Source organism: Solea solea, chromosome 20 (genome assembly GCF_958295425.1).
Source record: "Solea solea chromosome 20, fSolSol10.1, whole genome shotgun sequence".
NCBI classification, from domain to species: domain Eukaryota; kingdom Metazoa; phylum Chordata; class Actinopteri; order Pleuronectiformes; family Soleidae; genus Solea; species Solea solea.
In genome coordinates, this window is record NC_081153.1 from 14,217,204 (window position 1) to 14,237,767 (window position 20,564).

The following is a 20,564-nucleotide window of genomic DNA, read 5'->3' on the forward strand; positions in this document are numbered from 1 at the left end:
GGATGAGGAGGAGGAGGAAGGCAGGGAGTGGGGGCTGGCTCTCTCTCGCTCAGTCACCGCGACCCCCTCGAGGAGAAGCTCTGCTTGGATTCTGCAGACCCGCGTGCGTGCGCGTGGCCGCGTGGCCGCGCGGCAGCCCCGCCGCGAGGCGTTCAGAGGAGCACAAAAGAAACGGAGGAGTCGCGGTGGTGGAGGGAGGAGGAGGAGGTTCAGACAGCCGAAAATAAGAAAGTCTGCTCCCACCGTCTCCATCAGAGAAAGAGAGAGGGTAGAGAGTGTGCTGTGGCCCGCAGCTCCGCTCAGCCTGCGGTTATTCAGAGCGGAAAGCACACTATTAACAGCCATGTTTAATCAATCTCAGCTCGTCACCACGGGCTGTGTGGTTTAATGCTGCATGCTCACTGATCACAGGGCAGATTTTAGCACCGCAGAGGTGGTTATCACAGGGCCACGACAATCAATAAGGCCGAAAATCATTTCATGCTATAACCAGACAACACATATTTAATATTATAATTTAATGATTTTTGAATAGATAAGGATTGTTCCTTAATGAATGGCCCAGTGAGTAACATTTAGGAGGGTTAACTGGCAACAATAAACAACAAAATAATATGGTTTTCACAGGACAAGCCTTGACGGGCCTTGCTTTATGGAGGCAGCCATCTTGCGCCAACATTTTTCGACAGCTGCACAACAAACAAATCAGCCAGAGCACAAGTTTTACATTTGAACCACAACCCAAACATACAAACTAACAATAACAAGCATTTAGCACAATGTTTTGTCTGAGTCTGTATCGCTCTATAAGCTACTGCGTATTGAATCAGTTTGAAATTTTTAGACTAAATTTCAAATCTCGTCTCCATCAGTTCAAAAGGGAACTTCTCCATCACTCTCGCTGATGCCATCGCACTATTTGTTCTTTTTTGTCTCCTATTTCCAGGTCAAAGACAGAGGAGGTAGTCTTGGTGTGTGTGTAGGAAGTTTTATATGGACAGTGTCTTGGGTGTATGTATGCTATGATTTTGGTGCTATGCAAATAAAAATGAATTGAATTGAATTGTGCAGTTCTCCGGCTTCCTCCCACAGTCCAAAAACATGCAATATGGGGATTAGGTAAATTGGTCACTCTAAATTGACCATAGGTGTGAATGTGAGAGTGAATGGTTTGTCTCTGTGTGTGCCCCTGCGATGGACTGGCGAACTGTCCAGGGTGCATCCCGCCTATCGCCCTATGTCAGCTGAAATTGGCACAGCACCCCCTGCGACCCTCCGGTGGAGAATAAAGTGGTAGATAATGGATGGATGGATGAATTGCGCAGAACGCCAAGTCTGACCCCAGTCCCACTAGGCATATACAGGCAGGAGTAATCAGACTATGAATCACATTATCCAGGGATGTTAGTCCGATTAAGACTAACCAAATTTTAGTCAGGACTAACATGTTTATATGACATTAAGAAAACCACCTCATTGTCATATTCGGACTAAAATCTGACTTTTAAAATGCATGTAAACTGTAGTTCCCTGACGAGCTTGGGAAAAGGGGAGAGCGGAGGAGTCCTCCATTTGTTATAATCTTTTTTTTTTTTTACACACACACACACACACACACACACACACACACACACACACACACACACACACACACACACACACACACACACACACACACACACACACACACACACACACACACACACACACACACACACACACACACACACACACACACACACACACACACACACACACACACACAGAGAGCACCTTTGAAATGGGCTCTCACACACAGCACCTTTGAAATGGGCTCACTCTTTGTTGTAGTCATTGTCAGGAAGAATTTTTGAGAAAAGTTTTGTGCCTGAGGCTAAAAGGTCCTGGGGACCCTTAAGTCAAGATCAAAATAAAAAGCCATTCATTTGCTGTGAATGCATTAAAGATTCAATGTGTCAATCACATGTCACACATCAAACACAGGAAAACTTCAGTATGGCAAACAAATGTGACACCATTTTTTTTTTTTTTTTACAGAATATTGAAGTTTATTAAAAAGAAACAAATCCAGATTTAAAAAAAACATGTCGTTGTTGTTGTGACTGAGTGTAATAAACTTTACACACACATCCTGAGGTTGTTTTAAGACCAACTGTAGCACATGAGACTACAGCGACTCTTAACCCACGGCCGATCACCACCTCTCTACTTCCACAGTGGGACAATTACACACACACGCACACACACTGTACATACGTATCCAAGCTTCTACACAAAAATCCTACTGGATTTCTCCCATGTAGAGCCGTTTATCACTGGCGCCAGACAGCACTGTGTGGAAGGAAAAAACACTTGGCATTAGTTATGTTTCTGTAACCAAATTTAGAGTCTTAGAGTTACAAACTAAGATTAAAAAGACCCTGCACTTTGCCTGAACACAATCAGGCAAAACCACATGAACATAAAGGAGATCTTCTCGCCAATGTGTCCATGAAGTTTGAGAAAGCTCACAAACCTGTTCCTCCCGCCTTCACAGTTGTTTTGTCCTATTCTTCCAACATGTTTTACAGCGTGTAATCTGAGAATAAAGTGGCTCTTTAACTCACCTACTGGCTCCTCGGGGTGGAAGACCACTTCATTGACAGAGCCAGCATGGCCCGGCAGCTTGTACAGGATCCTACGTGATGTTGTGTCCCAAATATACACAAACCTGTGAACACAGACACAGTCAAACAATTATTATTGTATTTATTCAATTTGTGTTTAAACGTATGGAGCCGTTTGTGGTTCCTACATGGCTGTGACAGCACAGAGTGAAGCTAAATGGTTGGAAAATTCCCTTTAAAATTCAGGTGAATATTACAGATATGGACAAAACTGAGTAGTAACTGTAAGTTAGTACAGTGCAGCTGTGTTAAGTATTCTTGAAATGTGTCATTTTAATTATCAGGTGTTTGCAAATAATTTGCCGGTTTTAAAACTTGTTTAATTGTTTTAGTGAGCTCAAAAAATATGTTATACTACATTGTTGTTGTTGTTGTTGTAGTAGTGGACGCTCATTTATCATACAATATGAATGATAAGGCCCAGGAATGTCTCATTGGTTATGTGAGACAGATGAGAGAGGAGATGAATGACAGGGAAGTGGAACCTGAGGAGTCACCTGCAGGGAACATCAGGACTTTGGCAACAAGAATGTCCCCAAACCTAATAATTAAGTATACCCTGGCCTCCAGCCAGCCTGTGTGTATGCGTGTGCACTTGTATTTGTTACCTCTTTGGGACCTTTTCTGGCATAAACACTGACCTTGCCAGGACCAGTAGTCCTCATGGAGACCAAAACCTGGTCCTAATGAGGCAGAACCTTAAAAATTAATGGAAGTGTGTGTGTGTGTTGGCAGGGGTCTTCTTACCTATCAGCTGAACCTGCAGCAATCTTGCTGCCGTCAGTAGACCAGGAGCATCTCAGTAAATTCTGAACGAACAACAGGAACAGATGTTAGAAAGACGACACAAGCATCCATCCACTCTGCATGTGAGCTACTGTTACTATAATTAGATAAAAGACGGGACTTTCTTTATTAGAAAGGAGAGCAGAGAGTGATGGGAGAGGCAAGGGAGAATGAAAGGCGATGTCCCCACAGCTGTGGTCGGCAGCACACGCAAACTCTGCCAGCAGGATGGCAGCTGTGAGTAACTTATGTACAAGCAGATTCAGTTAACAAGATAAAAAAAAGCTGTAAAACGCTAGTTATGCATAAATAGTTTTTAATAAAGTCAATGGTTGGGCTTTCTTTACCATGCCTTGTAAACTCAATAGATTTGTTAAAAATGTGTGTGCATTTATGCGTTTCCATCAACTTAAGTGACTCCCCTGAGATAAACAGTAGGTGACGCCAAAGTCCATGTCGCCACAGAAGGATAACAACAAGGAACAACTTTGATTAAACCATTAAAGAGCACAAATAGCTGTTGATATATGGTGGTGTTTTGCTGCTGCTTTAATTCATTAATGTAGGAATACTGGCTTGTTGCACCAAGTGGAGGAATGGTGCTTTTCTTAGCCGTCCACACGATTTCTAAATGTCCTCTATTATTCCCCAAAATCATTTCCACTCACTCACTCATCTTCTACCACTCCACATGAGGAGTGTGGGGGCGCTGGTGCCAATCTCAGCAGGGCTCAGAGGGCCACGTATAAAGACAAACAACCATCCACTCTCACACCTATGGTCCATTTAGAGTGTCCAATTTACCTAATCCCCATATTGTATGTTTTTGGACTGTGGGATAACTTAGAGAAAACCACACACACATACAAGGCCCTTGTTCCGACCAGTCGCAAAGAGTGCTACACCAACTGCATGGCCCTAAAATCATCATCATAAATAATTTCCATTGAACTAATTTGCATCTACTTTTAATTACTGTGCCAACTTTTCCATCTCCCTCAAGCATTATAACTTCAATGCAATATTTCATCTTTATCAAACGGTTTGTTTTTACGTCTAAATCAAAAATGCACATTAAAAAACATCTAGTTTTAGCTCTGTTGACTCTGCTGGATGGTAAAATTAATTTCCTCCATATTTTATACTGTTAAAAACTGCTACTTCCCACACCTTCAGTATATAAGCAGTGCATCAGTCCTAAACATGTGTGAATACTGGATGTGTTTTAATTCACTTAGCGCTGCAGAGCTTCTCATGATATACCTTCTCAAAGTTGTGAACGTTGCCCTGGAAGATCTTCACACATCTCTCCTTGGGTGCAAATGGTCGAACGTCCCAGATACGCACTAAACACAGCGACACACAATAAAAGAGACAAATGAAAGAGTCAGCGACAGAAAATCGAGCGTCATGTCCTGAGAGAACATTGATCATACACATCCTGTTCTACCTGTGTTGTCCATGGAGTTTGAGAGAAGATAGGATCCCTCAGAGCTCAGTGCAAGTCCGGTTACTGAGTCACCATGGCCGTGCATATTGTAGATCAGCTTGTTCTGCCTCAGGTCCCACACCTGCTCAACACAAACAACAGCAACTCACAGTTTTGTTTTTCTATAGGGAAATGTATTATAGGACTATATGAATGAACAGAGCAAAGAGAAGATTCAAATTTATATTCAGTCAACAGAAAACCATCCATCATACGTGTGGTTAAAGTCAGACGTAAAAAGAAATGGAGAAAGTCATAACTGCACACACACACACTAAACTTAGATTACACAAAAATGCCTGCAGCAATATTTGTAAACAAAAGTAGTGAACACGATGAGCCACAAAATACAAAGCACACTGAATGACCCCATTCATTCCCTTCAGCATATATTTAAGCTGAGCCACGGTGGTGGAAAACGTAACAGAAGATAAAACTAAAAGATGTTAAATAATCTTTTCTGTTGCTCTCCCAGATTTTGTTATCTGTAACCATGCATGCATGGGATTGCTGTCTTCTGTCTGAGGTGAAGCTTATCTGGCACTGAATGCCTGAATGTTATCATAGAAGTTGGAAATTTGTGCAAAATGAGTAGGAAATATTTCCAAAATTCTGAATAGTGCTGTCGTGGTAATTGTAAAAATGAACGAGATCATCGCAGAGGAAGACAAGATACAGCACAACCTCACGTCGCCACCTTGTAGTAAGACTGGTGCTGACAAAAACAACTGATGGATAAACAGGTGCCGCATGTCATGCCACAGTGTGTGACTAATGTAAAGGTGACAATTTCAGTTATAAAACATATTAAAACTGGGGCTGAAACAAACAATCGATTACTTAATTAATTGTGTGTGTGTGTGTGTGTGTGTGTGTGTGTGTGTGTGTGTGTGTGTGTGGGAGGGTTAATGATTCAAACAAGCCTTAAGCTACTTCAATGTGTTTTCTGGTTTCTTTGCTCCGTGGAAAACAGAAAAGTTTGGGAAATGGCAAAAACATTTTCTGTACCAAATGACCAATCGATTTATTGAGAAAATAATCAACAGATTAATGGATTATGTAAATGATCATTGGTTGCAACCCTAAGCAGAGAAATGTCTTTAAAGACTCAAAAAGACTCTAAAGAATCAAATACACTAACAATTCAAGGATCAGTTAAATTTTCACTGCGTAAAGCATTATTTAAATTGTTATTGAGCATTACCACAAGACAAAGTCAAAAATATCACGTTATAACACGTTTTAATTTGAATAAAATACAGCAATCAAAAATGAAGAACTCTGTTCAAATTAAAATTTCGATTAAAGAAACTATTGTAATTGTTCAGGTTTAAAATGCAATGCAATGCAATGACATTTCACAACAGGCCTAATTTCTGCACATAGAGCATTCATGGTCCAGCAATGTGCAGGACATTTTCTGCACAAATTTCAGCTCTGTACCTTGATGTCATTGTCGATGCCTCCAGACAGAATCTGATCACTGGTGTCGTTGAAGGTGACGGCCAATACTTGATAGGTGTTCTGGAAAGTGTGGATCGCCCCCTTCTTACGAATATCCCACAGCTACCAAGGTGACAAACACAGAGAGAGCTCAACAAAGGGGCACTATGAGTCATTGACCATGCAACATGTTCCTCAATACATCGTCAGATTCATAATTCTAAACGACAAATCTTACCTTGACTGTTCCATCATCACTGCCGGTGCAGACAAGCTGTGGCCCTCGGCGAGCGGGGTAGCAGGTGTTAACGAAGGATGTGTGGCCCTTCAGACGCTTCATCCTCTCACCTGTTTCACTGTCCCACACACCTACAGTCTTGTCAGTGCTCGCTGAAAAGAGCATGCTGAAATACAAAGCAAGATATCACTGATGGGCATCTCTTACCTGAAATATTTATCAGTCCGATCAACTAAATCATTGATGTAGAAGGACTTATTTCACATGTCAAAAGAAGCTGAAAGAAGAAGTGATTTTTCATACCTGCCATCTGTGTTGTAGTGCAGCTCCATCACTGCTCCACTATGGCCCTTCAGTGTGGCATAATTATCACAATCTCCATACACATTCCACATCACTGCAGCAAAGAAACACAGAGTACAACAATGTATTCATAAGCATGGCAGAATAAACCATTTTTAACAGACATGTTAAAAGAAATGTTAATAACTCACATATGAGCCTGTCAAATCCTGAGGAAGCCAGTGTGGCACCATTGGGATGAAACTTGCAGCAGTAGACTTCGCCCTCATGGCCAGACATCAGCATGATTGGAGCCTGAATACTGGATGTTCGTGGTGGGCCCTAAAGCAGGAGACACAATTAATGGTTAGTCGTTTTTGGAGCACAAACTGACGAGTTCCAGCCACTCACTTACTACAGTGGTTTTCAGATGCAAGCCTGGGGGAATGGCTGGAGTTTGGTGTGTGAGTGAGACACATTCACAACAGAAGGAGAATCTCCAGATCCAGAAGGATGGACACTCACCCATTCCCCTGCTATGGATTCTCCAGAGTGTCTCCTACTGCGTTCTCAAATAAACTCACTTGGACCAAAGATTATACTAGGGAGCTGCTGGCAGGTGAATCACTAGAGCAACTTCTGCTGACATACTAGTATACAGAGCATATAGCCCCTCCATTCAATCTCAGAAGTATAGTGCATGTTTGAAAGTAGCAAAAGTATTTTGTTGCTAAACAATTTCAAAACACCACTTTTGGGAAATGACTGCATTTTCTACAATTAGTAAAAGGCAATTTAACAATTTTACCAATATTTAATTTTAAATAAGGAAAAGTATAATGACAACAATAATCATTAGTTTCTGTGTAAATGTGAAGCGCGTCAAAAGTACCATTAACTAAAATAAAACTGTATTGGTTTTTGATTCAAATTTAATACATAATACATATTCCCTTATGATATAGTTGTAAATACAGGCTCATTTTACTACCATTTGTATTATTTTACCTTAGGTGTCTCATTTTGATCTTCATCAACTGAATCAATTTGTTGATCTGTGCCATTGACATATAATATAGTGTTTGTATGATTGTGGATGAGGTAATCTGCAAATGTAATGTCCTAGGAGATATTATATTATCTGATTCTGAATTGAATGCTTCACCAGTATCAGTGTATTGGTAAATCTCAGCCCTAAATAAATCGTAGTATTTACGTCTCTGAATGCTCGTTTCCTGCTCAGCTGTAAATAACCCAGTTCCGTTTATAAATTAAACTTAAGCACAGTTTTAGTCAATTTAATGCACTTTACTACAGATTAAAGAGGTTAACAATGACTGTGTGTTTGTTTTATCCTGTCTGCTGAGTTTCTCCCATTTCTTTTCTGCCCACAACGAGTTACTCTGTCGTTACCGTTGCCACGAGTTGCTGAGACTGAGCCGCCGCCACAAGCTCCGTCCGGGGACGTTTCACGGCGGCAGGAACCACTGCCATATCCGCTGGTCTCTTCTTCGGATCAATCATATTCGTTGCGAAAAAAATAAACGGAGAAAGCGATTAATTTTCAAAGCTACAATTCAAGAAAAATAAACGGGCGCCTTTCGTGAACGGACGTCCAGCGGAGTAACACCGTCCAACACCAGAGAGGAACTACTTCCGGCGGCTATAAGGCGTGTGATTGGCTGGAGCCTGATTAGACTGCGTTGATTGGTTGTTGTAGTTGTTGTCGTCCTTATTTGCGCCGGAAGTGAAACAGAATCGGCTCCGCTTACATTAAAGGTAACGATGTTTTATAGTAATGTTTCACTTTGGTATATAGTTTAATTACGTCTTTTATAACCCGTGTTTTTTACTCAATGGAATGGTTATTATCAGTTTATGTGTGTTATTTTTCTTTAAGCTTGGAAGAAGACAGTACTTGCTGGCTAACGTTAGCCTAGCCTCACTGCTGCTGTTCCCATTGTGAAAGAACAAATGTAACGTTACTACAGTTTTATTATTCTATTCAATACCTTATACACACGTTTAATACTATCCATGTTTCATTCATTTAAATACAGCAGTCACATATTTGTAAAATGAGTCCGCAGCATCCGAGCAGGGGGGCCATTTACTGGTCAACGTGATTTTAATTCAGTTTTAGTTACACACCCAGTAAAAAAACATTTACAGATACAATCACAGAGGGAAAAGATAACAAATAATTAAGAATAATCCAAACAGTTGTTCAGATTGTTCAGTTTTCTTTGCTCTGTATAACAAAGAAATAATTAAAACTGGAACAGTTTAGTTTGTGGACAAAACAAGACATTTGGCAACATACTTACCAGTTTTGAGAAACTTGTCAGCCATCTTTTAACTGCTATAGGCGACTTGTGTTATTATGAAACCTTTATGACTAAGTAGAGAGCACTTTTTTCTATCCTAAGAGATGATAAACTCAGTGTTGTAATTTCAACAGAATTATTATCGATACGATTGACACAATACTTTAATCTAATCTTGGGTGAAGATAAGATAGGCATACCGTTCCTTTAACAGATAATTAAACTTTAAATGGAAGTTAGATTGTTTTGTTTTCCTTATAACTTGATCACTTCTTTTAAGTGTCATGTGATTGATTACTTTATTGTAGATGGAAAAACAGAACCATCCAACAGGAGATTTTATCCCATGTTAGGATACTACAAGTGATTGTGTTGCCTTATCATTCCTCTAGACTGGTCTGTCTCTACTGACAACATGTCTGACAGTGATGGACAAGCACAGGAGCCTGCTGGACTGGAGGGTCTGCCTCCACTGTTCAGCATCGCCAAAGGAGAAGTGGTTTCTGTGCAAACCTATGGAGCTTTTGTCCGACTCCCAGGATACAAGAAGGAAGGTGTGTGCAGTGTGGATGTTTATGTACAGTATCTTTATAGATAATTTCTGTGGATACGAGCAGAAAAGAGATAGAAGACAGCTGATAGAGAGATAGAAGTAATCAGTCACAGAGAGAACACTTCCAAAGACAAAATGAGAGAACTAATAAGTTACAAGACTAAGAAAGAGAGCAGTGACAGTTGGTTTAAAAATATCACCACAATATAAATAAGTAAGCAGCACAAGATATAATGCAAACAGGAACTTGGCAGAGCTAAAGCAGTCTGATTGCAGATGATGCAGGATTCTGGTTTCCAAAGTTAGTGTCTGTGTCACTGGTTTTTTTCATGCAAGTATAACCAAACACCAAATTCTCATTATCGCCACTGGAGGGCAAACTGAGCAAAGTTTCATGGGTTACGTTCAGCACCAGCTGCTTCTTGGTTAAAAAAAGTTTGTAATGAAGTGAATTTGGAAGAAATCTTTTTACTAACCTGCTGTGAAACCTATTTTTTGTTGGCACACCTTTCTTGTTGACACACCTTTCATTTCTTGTTTCTTTCTGATGTGGATACCAATATATCTGCACATTTTGACCAATATATTGGTCAGGCTGTAATTTAAATTAAAACATTTTTAAATAAATGACTGAACATCTCCACTTGCTTCTGTTGTTTGCTCAGGCCTGGTGCATGTGAGTGAGATGTCAGCTTCCCGGGTGGAAAGTGCCTCAGAAATTGTGGATGTGGGTGAACAGGTGTGGATTAAAGTCATTGGGAGAGAGGTAACAACACACACACACACACACACACACACACACACACAATTGTATGTAATATAACAAGGGTGACCACAACGCTGTCCTCCACTTATCAGATTCGGGATGATAAGGTGAAGATGTCCTTCTCAATGAAATCTGTCAATCAGGGAACAGGGCGGGACTTGGACCCCAACAATGTCATGGCAGAGCAAGTGTTGGCATTTCTTTTTATTTGTTAGTGTCTGTGCATGTACAGTTGTGTCTTATAGAAACCTGTGTGTGACTGTAGGCAGGATTCGAGACGACGTAGGCAGTTTAGAGACCAAACGGGCAACAGGATCACACTGGAGGCCGTGCTCAACACGACTTGTTCAAAGTGTGGCTGCAAAGGTAGGAACACCGACATTACATTTCACTGTCATATCTTAAAATGGGAAAATTCTGCAACCATTTGAATTCATGATTCTTTCTTTTTCAGGTCACTTTACAAAGGACTGTTTTTCTGCTCCGGGCTTGCAGTACGCTCTTTTGCCTGAAGAGGACGATGAAGGGCCACAGCAGCCACAGCAGCCACAGCAACAGACCTCCACAGCTGCACTACAGCAAGACTCAGACAAAAAGAAGAAGAAGAAGAAGGTGAATATTCAACAGCTTTATTGTAAAACAGTGTTTTTATTCCAGCTGTCTTCCACGTCTCTTTATGTGTCTTTCTTAGTGTCTAGGCTTAGTGCTGTTATGTGTTTGAGGTATTGAAACTGCTGCCCACTATTTCCATATCTCGCCATCATCACTATGCAAGTTCCTTTTATTACTGCACTTCTTTCTTTTTTTTTATAATTCAGGAGAAGAAAATGAAAAAGAGAAAGAGGGAGAGGAAGGAGTCGGAGAGCGACAGCAGCAGCAGCAACAGTGGGGAGTGTAAATCCAAGAGGAGGCGCCACGAGCGCTCGCACGACAGAGAGGACAAAAAGAAGAAGAAACACAAGAAACACAAATCTCACAAAAACAGCTGAGACAGCGACACACAGTACAGCAGCAGCAGCTATCTCCCAGATGCAAAAAGGGGAAGTGGTTAGAAACAGACAGTGACTGACTTACACTTGTCTTTTCAAAGTCATTCCTCCACCACAAGCTTTTTGAAATAGAATCAGTCAAGCACATTTAGCCCCCCTCAAGTTAAAGATGGAAACTGAGCAAACACAAAAATTGAAAAGACAAGACCCACTTGTCCTAATGAAACCCCAGTCTCCCTCAAGGGAGAAGGGGGATTCATTCATCATGTGAAACCTGATACTGTGAGCAATACAGCAGCAAGTGGCCATCCCTCCTCAAATCCAGATATCCTGTTTCTAATGCTCTGGGAAATCCATCAAGCAGAAATTAAGCAGTAAAAACAAATCCGTAAGAGGATCAGACCTTGATTATAATCCACAAGAAGCCGCACACAGAGAGAGGAAGAGGTAAAATATACAACCAGGAAACAAAGTATGACAGGAACCTCATGCAATGCCGATATCCTTAAGTTGTCTGCTGCTTATTGTGTACTTGTGTGTACATACATGCTTGTGTATTTATATTGTCTCCAGGACTTTTTCACAGTACACACACACACACACACCCCACTTCCTGCATGTCTACTGTTAACCCCATTAAAAAGGTGTTTTACTTGGAAAGGTAAAAAAGAAAAAAGCCTTTGATGTCTTTGTTCGCGGAGCTTGAACTCTTAATGTTGCTGCTGCTGACATAAGAAAGAAATGGTCAGCGTGGGCCTGGAGGTTCTCCAGGGGTCAGATAACGTTCATGTTTTCATGTGAAGGAAGGTGTCTCAAAGCTGGATTGAAGTATTTACACAACATCAGGCTGGGTCATGTTCAAACCAAACTTTGTTTTTAAAAAAAAAAAATATAACCCTTTGTCAAGGTGTAAGGTAAGATAATTTAATGTTAGGATTTTGACCTAGATACCATGTTTCTGCGTGTAGGGCTAGTGTGATAGATTGTTTTTCAGCTGCAGGTGTTTGAGTGAACTCGGTGAACTCCCCCAGTAATGACTCCTGTTTGTTGGTCAGTCTCAGTCCCCCTTGTCTCCTTTTGCACCTGGCAGACACGAGATGACTTTGTCTTCCTTAAATATAGTTAAACATCACGATCAACCTCCAAAGAGTACGTCAATGTTTGTTGTTGACCATGGAGGGTTTTCGTCTCCCTCTAGAGGACGAAAGTGTGCTACCTTTCCGCATTGATGACGGAATCATTTGATCATTTCAATCTTCCAAATTTTTCTCACCGAATTGATGTAGTTCACCTCTATGACAGTGGTCAGCAATTGCTTATCCACACAAAGAAATTATATTTTCATATTAAGTTCAGAGCTTTTATTCTGAAAAAATATGAACTGAGTCAAATAGATTCTGTTGCTAGAACTGACAGTTAACCTAAACTAAATGTTTGGTTTGAAAAATACAAATAACAAACACTGCTGTTGTCATGGACAGCCAGCTTTGGGAAGTAAAATAACTATTATATGTAAGGCTCAAAGAAGAAGCACTAATTCCTAAGATGATGCACAATAAATCCGAAAGTTACATAAGTCTTCGTAACAATCTGTTTGCTCAAGGCAGCAAACGTGGGTTTTTGTTTCTGACTGAAGACGTTTTAAGGCACTTTGCCTGATGAGGATCCGATGTTTTGGCCCAATCTTCAACTGCTTACAAAAATATTGGCCCTGGGCCCCATGTACTTGCTGATCCCTGCTCGATGAGGATCCATATGAGCACTTTCTACCCTTCACCCTGCTTCTAGTTGGCAACGAGTGCCCAAACACATGACACTGACCTACTGTGGGCAGGAACGCTCCAAATTTAGATGAAACATACACGCGCGCATTATGTACAAGCACAGGGCACAACAGTACACGCATATCTAACGAAAACTTTCCTGTCACTTAGCCAGGGTCATTCACATGCACATGCAACATGGCTATAAATAACCTGAGGTCCTGTCAAACCAGCTGTGATGGAAAGTGTGCTCCCAGTTTTGGATCACCCAGATGTACCTATGTTTTACTACTGAGCTCATGCACCATGTGGGTTTTTTCCCCTTCAGCGCTTAGACCTGAGTTTTGTTTTTTTTTTAAAACATTGCCTCAGTGTTGATTCAAGTTTTAAAATAAATGATGAAATGATCTGATGGCCACAGCTGCCAGCACAATATTTAAATGACTCGTAATTGTTACAATCTGAGACGTTAGTACTGCAAGTGTGAAATTAAAGACAAACGCTTGTGTACAAATGCAAACACTTGATTGTATGGATTTGTTTTTCATTTTCACCAGAGCGACTCAGCTCGGTTCAGATCAGCTCTAAGAAAGTAACCATTTTTAACCCCTTACATATATATCCTTAACTTTTTGTTGCCAGCGTAATGATATATAGGTTCTTTAATACACTTGGCAAGGAAGTGTGAGGTGTGGGATGTTCAACTGCAACACAGAACGTCACAAAAATTCAGCATGCAGTTTGTTTCTGTATTTTACACAGAACACACTGAGACACTTATTAACTTGTCAGTAATGAGTCTCACAGTTTTGCCAGTGTGGTCACTTTTTTATTTTTCAGTTCTCAATACTTGGAACAAATCGTCAAACACTTTTACAGACACTGTGCAGAACACATTTTCTAAAAAACAAAATAAAATAAAAACCAAAGGCCATTTGAGAGAACATAAAACAATAGCTCATCGAATGGGAATCTTCTTCAGTTGTCTCTCTTGGTTAAGAGGAACACCACAGACAGCATAAAGAGATGGCGGGAGGTGATGTCACGGTCAGCAGCAGTGCTGACAGTATACAGAATGTAATGAGTTGATTCTGCAGCCACCATGCTCAGCCTGGGTGGAGGTGGTGTCGGGAGTCAGTGGAACCAGGGCTTTAGCTTACTGTGCCCTTTCATAGCGACGTGTACAAACAACATCTCCCAGTGTGAGTGTCTGTGTCGGAGAAGAAGAAGAAGAAGAAGAAGAAGAAGAGCGATGACACAACAAGCAGACGCGTACGAAAAGTCTAATATGTACATTTGCGCAGAGTACTCACGAGTATGAGGGCGTCTCCGTTGACTTCCCTGACCAGAGACGTCTCCTTGCCGCCCCACTTCTGTATGTGCACCATCTTACCTTCCTCCAATGTTACAAGGGACTGCAAACAACAGGAGAAAAACACACAGTTGATATAACTCGGGCTGCAACGGACAATTCTTTTTCAATTATTACCAAAATGATACAGTTTTAATATTAGTATTAGTATAGTATTCTTTGTACGGAGCAACTTCACCAGAAAATATTCACATTTTAGAAGCTTAACATCTGAAAAATTGTTTTAATTCTCTGAAAAAAAGCTTAAATAGTTATCATAAATAGTCAGTACATCTTCATGCAGTTAACTCAAGCTACAGTTGTAGGTTGACTGTGCTATTTTACTGGGTCTTCTCCAGTTTTGTTGCATTTCTGTGGCAGCGCTACAGGCCTGGTGTTATGGGAATTATGCACCTCATGTAATACATGAAGACAAATGTTCAATGCAACCTATGTGACCTGAGACCATTGACACTTTGTATTGCTAATGTAACTGTTTGATGCGACTTGTGACAAGTGACCATTTGTATTGTTTTAGGAACTGTTTGATGTGACATGTGAATAGAGACAAAAGGGTCAGCGAGATAACAAACCCTGCAGAGGCGGGGGTCTGCACCTTATGGCAGGGTGATAGCAGACTCATTGAGACAGATAAATACCTTGCGATTCCTACAAGACTGGGAGTCTTCACGTTGTAACTGATCCTGTGTGTTGCTTTGTGAATGCTCCTCTTGTACAAGATTAAAACCCTTGTTTGGACACTGAGCTGACTTCCGATCTCCTTCCTATGGATCTCAATTCTTTTGACACCTGGTATATGCCATACGCCAGTGTTTAGTCATTTTTGGGGCTTTCACATGTATGAAGACTTAATGCTGTGTTTGTGGAAAACATTTGGGAATTTTGTTTTTTTTACTCGTATGAGGCAGAATGTGTTACTTCTTTCAAAAATATGTATTATCACCTGTGACAGATGATCTGCTCATGTTCACATTACCCACGTCTCCAATTGCTCACAAGTTGCCATGGGTGTGTAAAGTCATGAAATGTAAACAAACAGACCTTATTTTCCCATTTCTGTTAGTATATCTGTGTGTACAACATCTTCTGTTTTTGGTGTAACGTTACAGCCCAACGGAGATATTTCCTGACACGATGCCGTCTTTATGGGGAACTTTTCAAAAGCCGCAAAGACAAATTTTGCGCCGTTTCCGTCTGGACGTGTTCACATGAAAAGATACAGAACTGAATTATACTGCAAAAACCCTGCCATTCCGCTGTTTGATGGGATATATTCTTCTCATCACGACCACCTGTGCACAACTGGTGGATACACACAAATGTTCCCCAGGTCAGGTCTGATAGTATTGCTTGCTAAAGCCTGTTTTTTTTTCCCCAGGTGCAGCTAACAAATAATGTGACACTGTTTACAGAGTGATTATATCAACAACGATGAGGAAAATCACCAGAGCTTAAACACGAGAGCTTCAGGTTAAATCCAAGGTCTGGCCTTGAAAGTGTCACTCAACACAAAGCTAAAGCTCTCACCTTGACTTTCCTGTCGTCGGCGGTGGTCTCGTCAAACTCCTCTCCCAGCTTGAAGGTGAGCTCTGTGTTCTTTAAGGTGCTCTGGGTCTTCACCGTCACACTGTCTCCCTCTACTGAGATAACAGTGGTGGGCTTGGTCATGGAGCCTAACTTGCGTAAGGCATAGCCCACACCTGAGGAAAAACAAAACCCATGTTGGTTAGTTGCTATGGTGGTCATACATAGATTACCTTAATAACACTATCTTTATTAAGTTTATAATAAGAACCGTACATGGGCTGGCTCAACAAACCGTGTATAAATACAAATTCAATACAAACTTTTGACAAATATCACAAACTCTAGTATGTAACCGATTCAATATCAGTGTCATCGTGTCTTCAAACAACTAGCCTGTCCTGAACACAATTGTGAAGAAAGAAATAAGCCACAAATGCTGGCAGTTCATTTCAATTCACTGAAAATAAACTTTATTTTTTAATTAGATTTTATTTATTCGTCTTTTATCTTATCCTTAGTCCACACAGCTGACAGGACAACTGCAGACTAATGTCACTTTAACACTACATGGTCCCGGCACGCCTCGCCTCAGCACGGTTTAGATCGTTCTCCATTACTATAGTACCTCCAAATTGTAAAGCAGTTGTTTTCAGTGGAACTGAATCATTAGAACCAGTTAATTAAAAAGATTAGTTCAGTACTTCCTGTCTGACACGGTCACTGGATACTGCGGCAGAGTTAGTGATGCGGCTCGCAGGCTTTCAGCTGTGCTGTCGCTTTGTGCTAATGCACCAAACTCCTCTGTTAAATATTGAGATTTGAGACACCTCCATGCTAAATGTCTGAGATTATGTAGTCAGGATTTTTAAGTCTTTTTAACTGATCTACAGTTCGGCACCGTTCGGTTTGATTCTTATGTCGGACGTCGCGCTCATGGCTCTTCCAGTGACGGCACTCTCTGACCAATCAGTGCACGGCCGTCTGACAGAGTCACACATAGTAGCAGCTCAGCTCGCTTGGAAACCAGACCAGGTACTAAAAAAAAAGTACCAGGTACGATCACTAATGGAAAAGCAAAAAAAAAAAGCGTGCCGTGCCGAGGTGAGTCGAGTGGTGCCGGGACCATGTAATGGAAGACAGAGAGCATTTTTCTCCATAGCCTGCACTCACTGAAGCAATACTGTGGTATTTACAGTTTATGGATTAACTGGATAAACATCTTACTTTTTTAACTTTTGCGATATCCAATCCAGTAGTTATGACTAGTATGACTGACAGCGAGTATCAGACTGGCTCATCCTGGTCTGAACATGATCCCACAGTCATCTATCCCATTGTTGTTGAGATGTATATCAAAGTGTTGATTATCTGAAGCCATAAACTATCCCTAATGCTTTTGTGGAATATTTTAATTAAAGGTGTATACTAAATATCCCAGCGCAGATATGTTGACAAAAGAGGTAGAAATCAGTAGCAGTGACTTTGCCCTCTGGCTCCTTGTCATCTATCGCGCTCTCTAATCTCCTGTTTGTCTCCTGTCAGTTCATGTATGTGTTCTTTCAACTCAACCCGGCACTGGTGACCTGACAGCCTGTCCAGACACGCATGTGTGCAAATAATGACTGATGCTCCTTTCAGTCGATGTGTGACTGACTGGCTATGATGGACTTCATTGGTTCACACAAAGAAGTTGCTGCCAGAGCAAGAAAATGAGACAATGACAATCCACTTAATACACAAGTTACTGCATGTGTGGGCTGAATTTATGCATGTCCTTTCCCATACTCATACATAACACTGATTCCCAAAATGTGGTCCTTGGACGTAGTTGTTGTGAAAACTGTAGGGCTGCAATTTAGTCCTAATTTAGACAAAAATGCAGTTCGGGTGCTTCCTGATTGATAACTTACAGTTTCCCCTTCTTGTTGGACTCCGAACACAAATTTTACTAATTTCTTTCTTCACCATTGTTTTTTGTTTTCCAAAACTAAGGAGAGGAGAGAATACCCGTTTACACATGCTTAACGTAAAAGCTACCTGGTCACATAATACAAGTTTTAAAGGGAAATTGTAGAGTAGTTTGTTTGGCACTGGGCTGGAAAATATGGCCAAAACATTATCACATTACTCCAAATGATATTGCTAATTATCACAATAAATGTCAGGTAATTACAGATTGGGTTTTGCCAGTTCAGTTCACTGTGGTTTCAGATTTTGGACTGCAACTATTTAAGAAACGTATACACTGGGTTACTGGATTTATCGACCAGCTGTGATGTAGCATGGGAGGGGGCTATAAACTAAATATTTTTGCGTTTACTTCACTGTTGTGTTGTGTGATCTGGGCGTGGGCTTTGGAGGTTTTGCTGAATCTTTGGGGGCCTCAACATCTACCCCAACCCTAAAACCACATCTAAAGAAATGTGTTCTCTCGCTCTCTCAGGGCTGCAACATAAGAATGATGCGTTATTTTCTTGCAGTCCCTCGTTTGGGAGTTCTTGTGGTCATCTGACGTGGTTAATGCAGAAATGTTGGTCACAGACTAGGAGGACCAGGAGTTCTGCCCTCGAGTTTCTCGTGAAATAGAAAATGTCCTGGCCAGAACTAACTGTTAATGTTCTTGTCTGGAGAGAAAAAAAAAACCACATGTCTCTGTTCTTGTGGAGTAGGTACAAGCCTTTAACGCGGAGAAAGCGCCTCTTTCATGCTGTGACAAAGAGAAACCCTTAAAACAACAACAACCTACCTCGCCCTTTAGTCTATTTACACACAGATAGTATGTGTACGAATGTCTCTGTGTCCTGTTGTCCCAGCAGCTCCTTGGTCTTGAGACCATCATTGAGCTCCACCCATGGAGGGGTCAGACAATGAGCAGCTTTCAACAAAGGTCACCCACATTGTGCTAAAGTGTGTGTGTGTGTGTGTGTGTGTGTGTGTGCCATCTACTTGCCATTCACACATTCCCACAGTGAGTGCAGAGAAAGAGAGAGAGACATCAGCCCCTCCCTTGTTTCCAGCACTCAGGCCATGCTGGTCAACAACTTCTCCATCTATCTTTGTCCTCACCCCGCTTTCCTCCCTCATTTATTCATTTCCTTCTCATATTGATTCCTCTCCTCGTTGTTGATCCCCTGTGTTAACACCTGCTTAAACCACACACGGCGTTTATGTCTCTGCAGCATGTGCACATGTGCTCACATGCAGCACTGGCACCATTGCATCCTCTCCTGTTACAAACACGCATGCGCGCGCACACACAATGAGCGCGCGGGGGAGAGAGGAGAGAGTGAGGCGTATTTAGAGACACACACTTACCCAGTGCCGTCATATATTCTTCAAATTTCTCGGTCGTCTTCAGGTTCCACGTGCCAACGAAAGCTTCAGCCATGTCTGCAGCAGAGTGTGTGTGTGTGAGAGAGAAAGAAAGAAAGAAAGAAAGACAGACAGAGGTGGAGAGGGAGTAGCAGAGTGAGGGAGCTACAGAATGAGAGAGGGAGGTGAGAGTCAGCCTGAGTTTAGTCAGCACCTCACACTGCACTGCGATGCTACTGGCTGGATTTTAACTGCTGTTCATGACGTCATCAGAGAGAGAGAGAGAGAGAGAGAGAGAGAGGGAGGAAGGGAAGGGGAGGAGGGAGTGTGTGTGTGTTTGTGTGTTTAACCGGTCCTCACACAAATCGCCATCATGCAAAGAAAGTGCATTACAAACAACACAGTCAAGTTTATTTATTCAGCACAACAGTTGAGTCCAAGTATGTATGTAAATGTATGTAGGCTGATGCTGGCCTACAAAGTGCCCACATCCTGCACAAGACAATCCAGACTCTTTTCATGTGTCGTTGGTGGAACGACCCACAGAAGCTCCTGAAGACCCAGCTCTTCCAAGAGCATCTTCTGTCCCAGCATTCACCTTTACTCCCTCGCCTGCACGATCTCCCTCTGCACTTGGATCCATGTCTGTGCTCTCACCCTCTGTCAGTCCACTGCTCCTATCTAGTGACTTCGCCTATGTAACGTATTCCTCTTTTGTAAGTCGCGTTTGGATAAAAGCGTCTGCTAAATGCTTAAATGTCAATGTAAACTTTCAAGACTGAAATGAGTAAAGGCAACTTCGTAAAGTGCATTAAACATTAAAAACAATGCAAACAAATAAACGAGAACTATATGCAATATTGCACATCATGTTTAAAAAGTGACAAATGCTTTAGCTCTAGAGAGGCACCAGGAGCTGGCAGTGGTGTCCATATAGAGTGAAGTTGCTGGGCCTTCTTGATGAGAACAGATGTGTCTGCTGACCACGAGAGATCCTCGGAGATGTGAGTCCCCAGGAATTTAAAGGTGGAAAACCCTACAAAGCTCTACA

General features: G+C 41.5%; 3 protein-coding genes across 4 annotated transcripts; 1 reads left to right on the forward strand and 2 right to left on the reverse strand.

The window, feature by feature from the left end:
• Positions 1 to 2,029: 2,029 nt before the first annotated feature.
• Positions 2,030 to 8,541, reverse strand: snrnp40 (small nuclear ribonucleoprotein 40 (U5)). Its single transcript, XM_058619705.1, has 10 exons — positions 8,318 to 8,541; positions 7,117 to 7,246; positions 6,926 to 7,019; positions 6,623 to 6,788; positions 6,385 to 6,507; positions 4,903 to 5,023; positions 4,716 to 4,798; positions 3,414 to 3,475; positions 2,607 to 2,710; positions 2,030 to 2,331 (listed from the first exon to the last, which is right to left on the reverse strand). The coding sequence occupies exons 1-10, from the start codon at positions 8,426 to 8,428 to the stop codon at positions 2,282 to 2,284; spliced, it is 1,044 nt and encodes a 347-aa protein (XP_058475688.1). The 5' UTR covers positions 8,429 to 8,541; the 3' UTR covers positions 2,030 to 2,281.
• Positions 8,541 to 12,229, forward strand: zcchc17 (zinc finger, CCHC domain containing 17). 2 transcript variants are annotated; one of them, XM_058619706.1, is made up of 7 exons: positions 8,541 to 8,683; positions 9,624 to 9,785; positions 10,450 to 10,550; positions 10,643 to 10,738; positions 10,820 to 10,916; positions 11,005 to 11,162; positions 11,369 to 12,229. In XM_058619706.1, the coding sequence occupies exons 2-7, from the start codon at positions 9,647 to 9,649 to the stop codon at positions 11,537 to 11,539; spliced, it is 762 nt and encodes a 253-aa protein (XP_058475689.1). In that variant the 5' UTR covers positions 8,541 to 8,683; positions 9,624 to 9,646; the 3' UTR covers positions 11,540 to 12,229. The 2 variants fall into 2 exon arrangements, with proteins under 2 accessions (XP_058475689.1, XP_058475690.1); XM_058619707.1 differs by lacking the exon at positions 8,541 to 8,683 and adding an exon at positions 8,758 to 8,880.
• A 1,880-nt stretch (positions 12,230 to 14,109) lies between these two features.
• fabp3 (fatty acid binding protein 3, muscle and heart) lies at positions 14,110 to 19,726 on the reverse strand. Its single transcript, XM_058619944.1, has 4 exons — positions 19,517 to 19,726; positions 16,202 to 16,374; positions 14,616 to 14,717; positions 14,110 to 14,512 (listed from the first exon to the last, which is right to left on the reverse strand). Exons 1-4 carry the CDS (start codon positions 19,587 to 19,589, stop codon positions 14,459 to 14,461), a joined length of 402 nt encoding a protein of 133 aa, XP_058475927.1. The 5' UTR covers positions 19,590 to 19,726; the 3' UTR covers positions 14,110 to 14,458.
• Between the last annotated feature and the right edge of the window lie 838 nt (positions 19,727 to 20,564).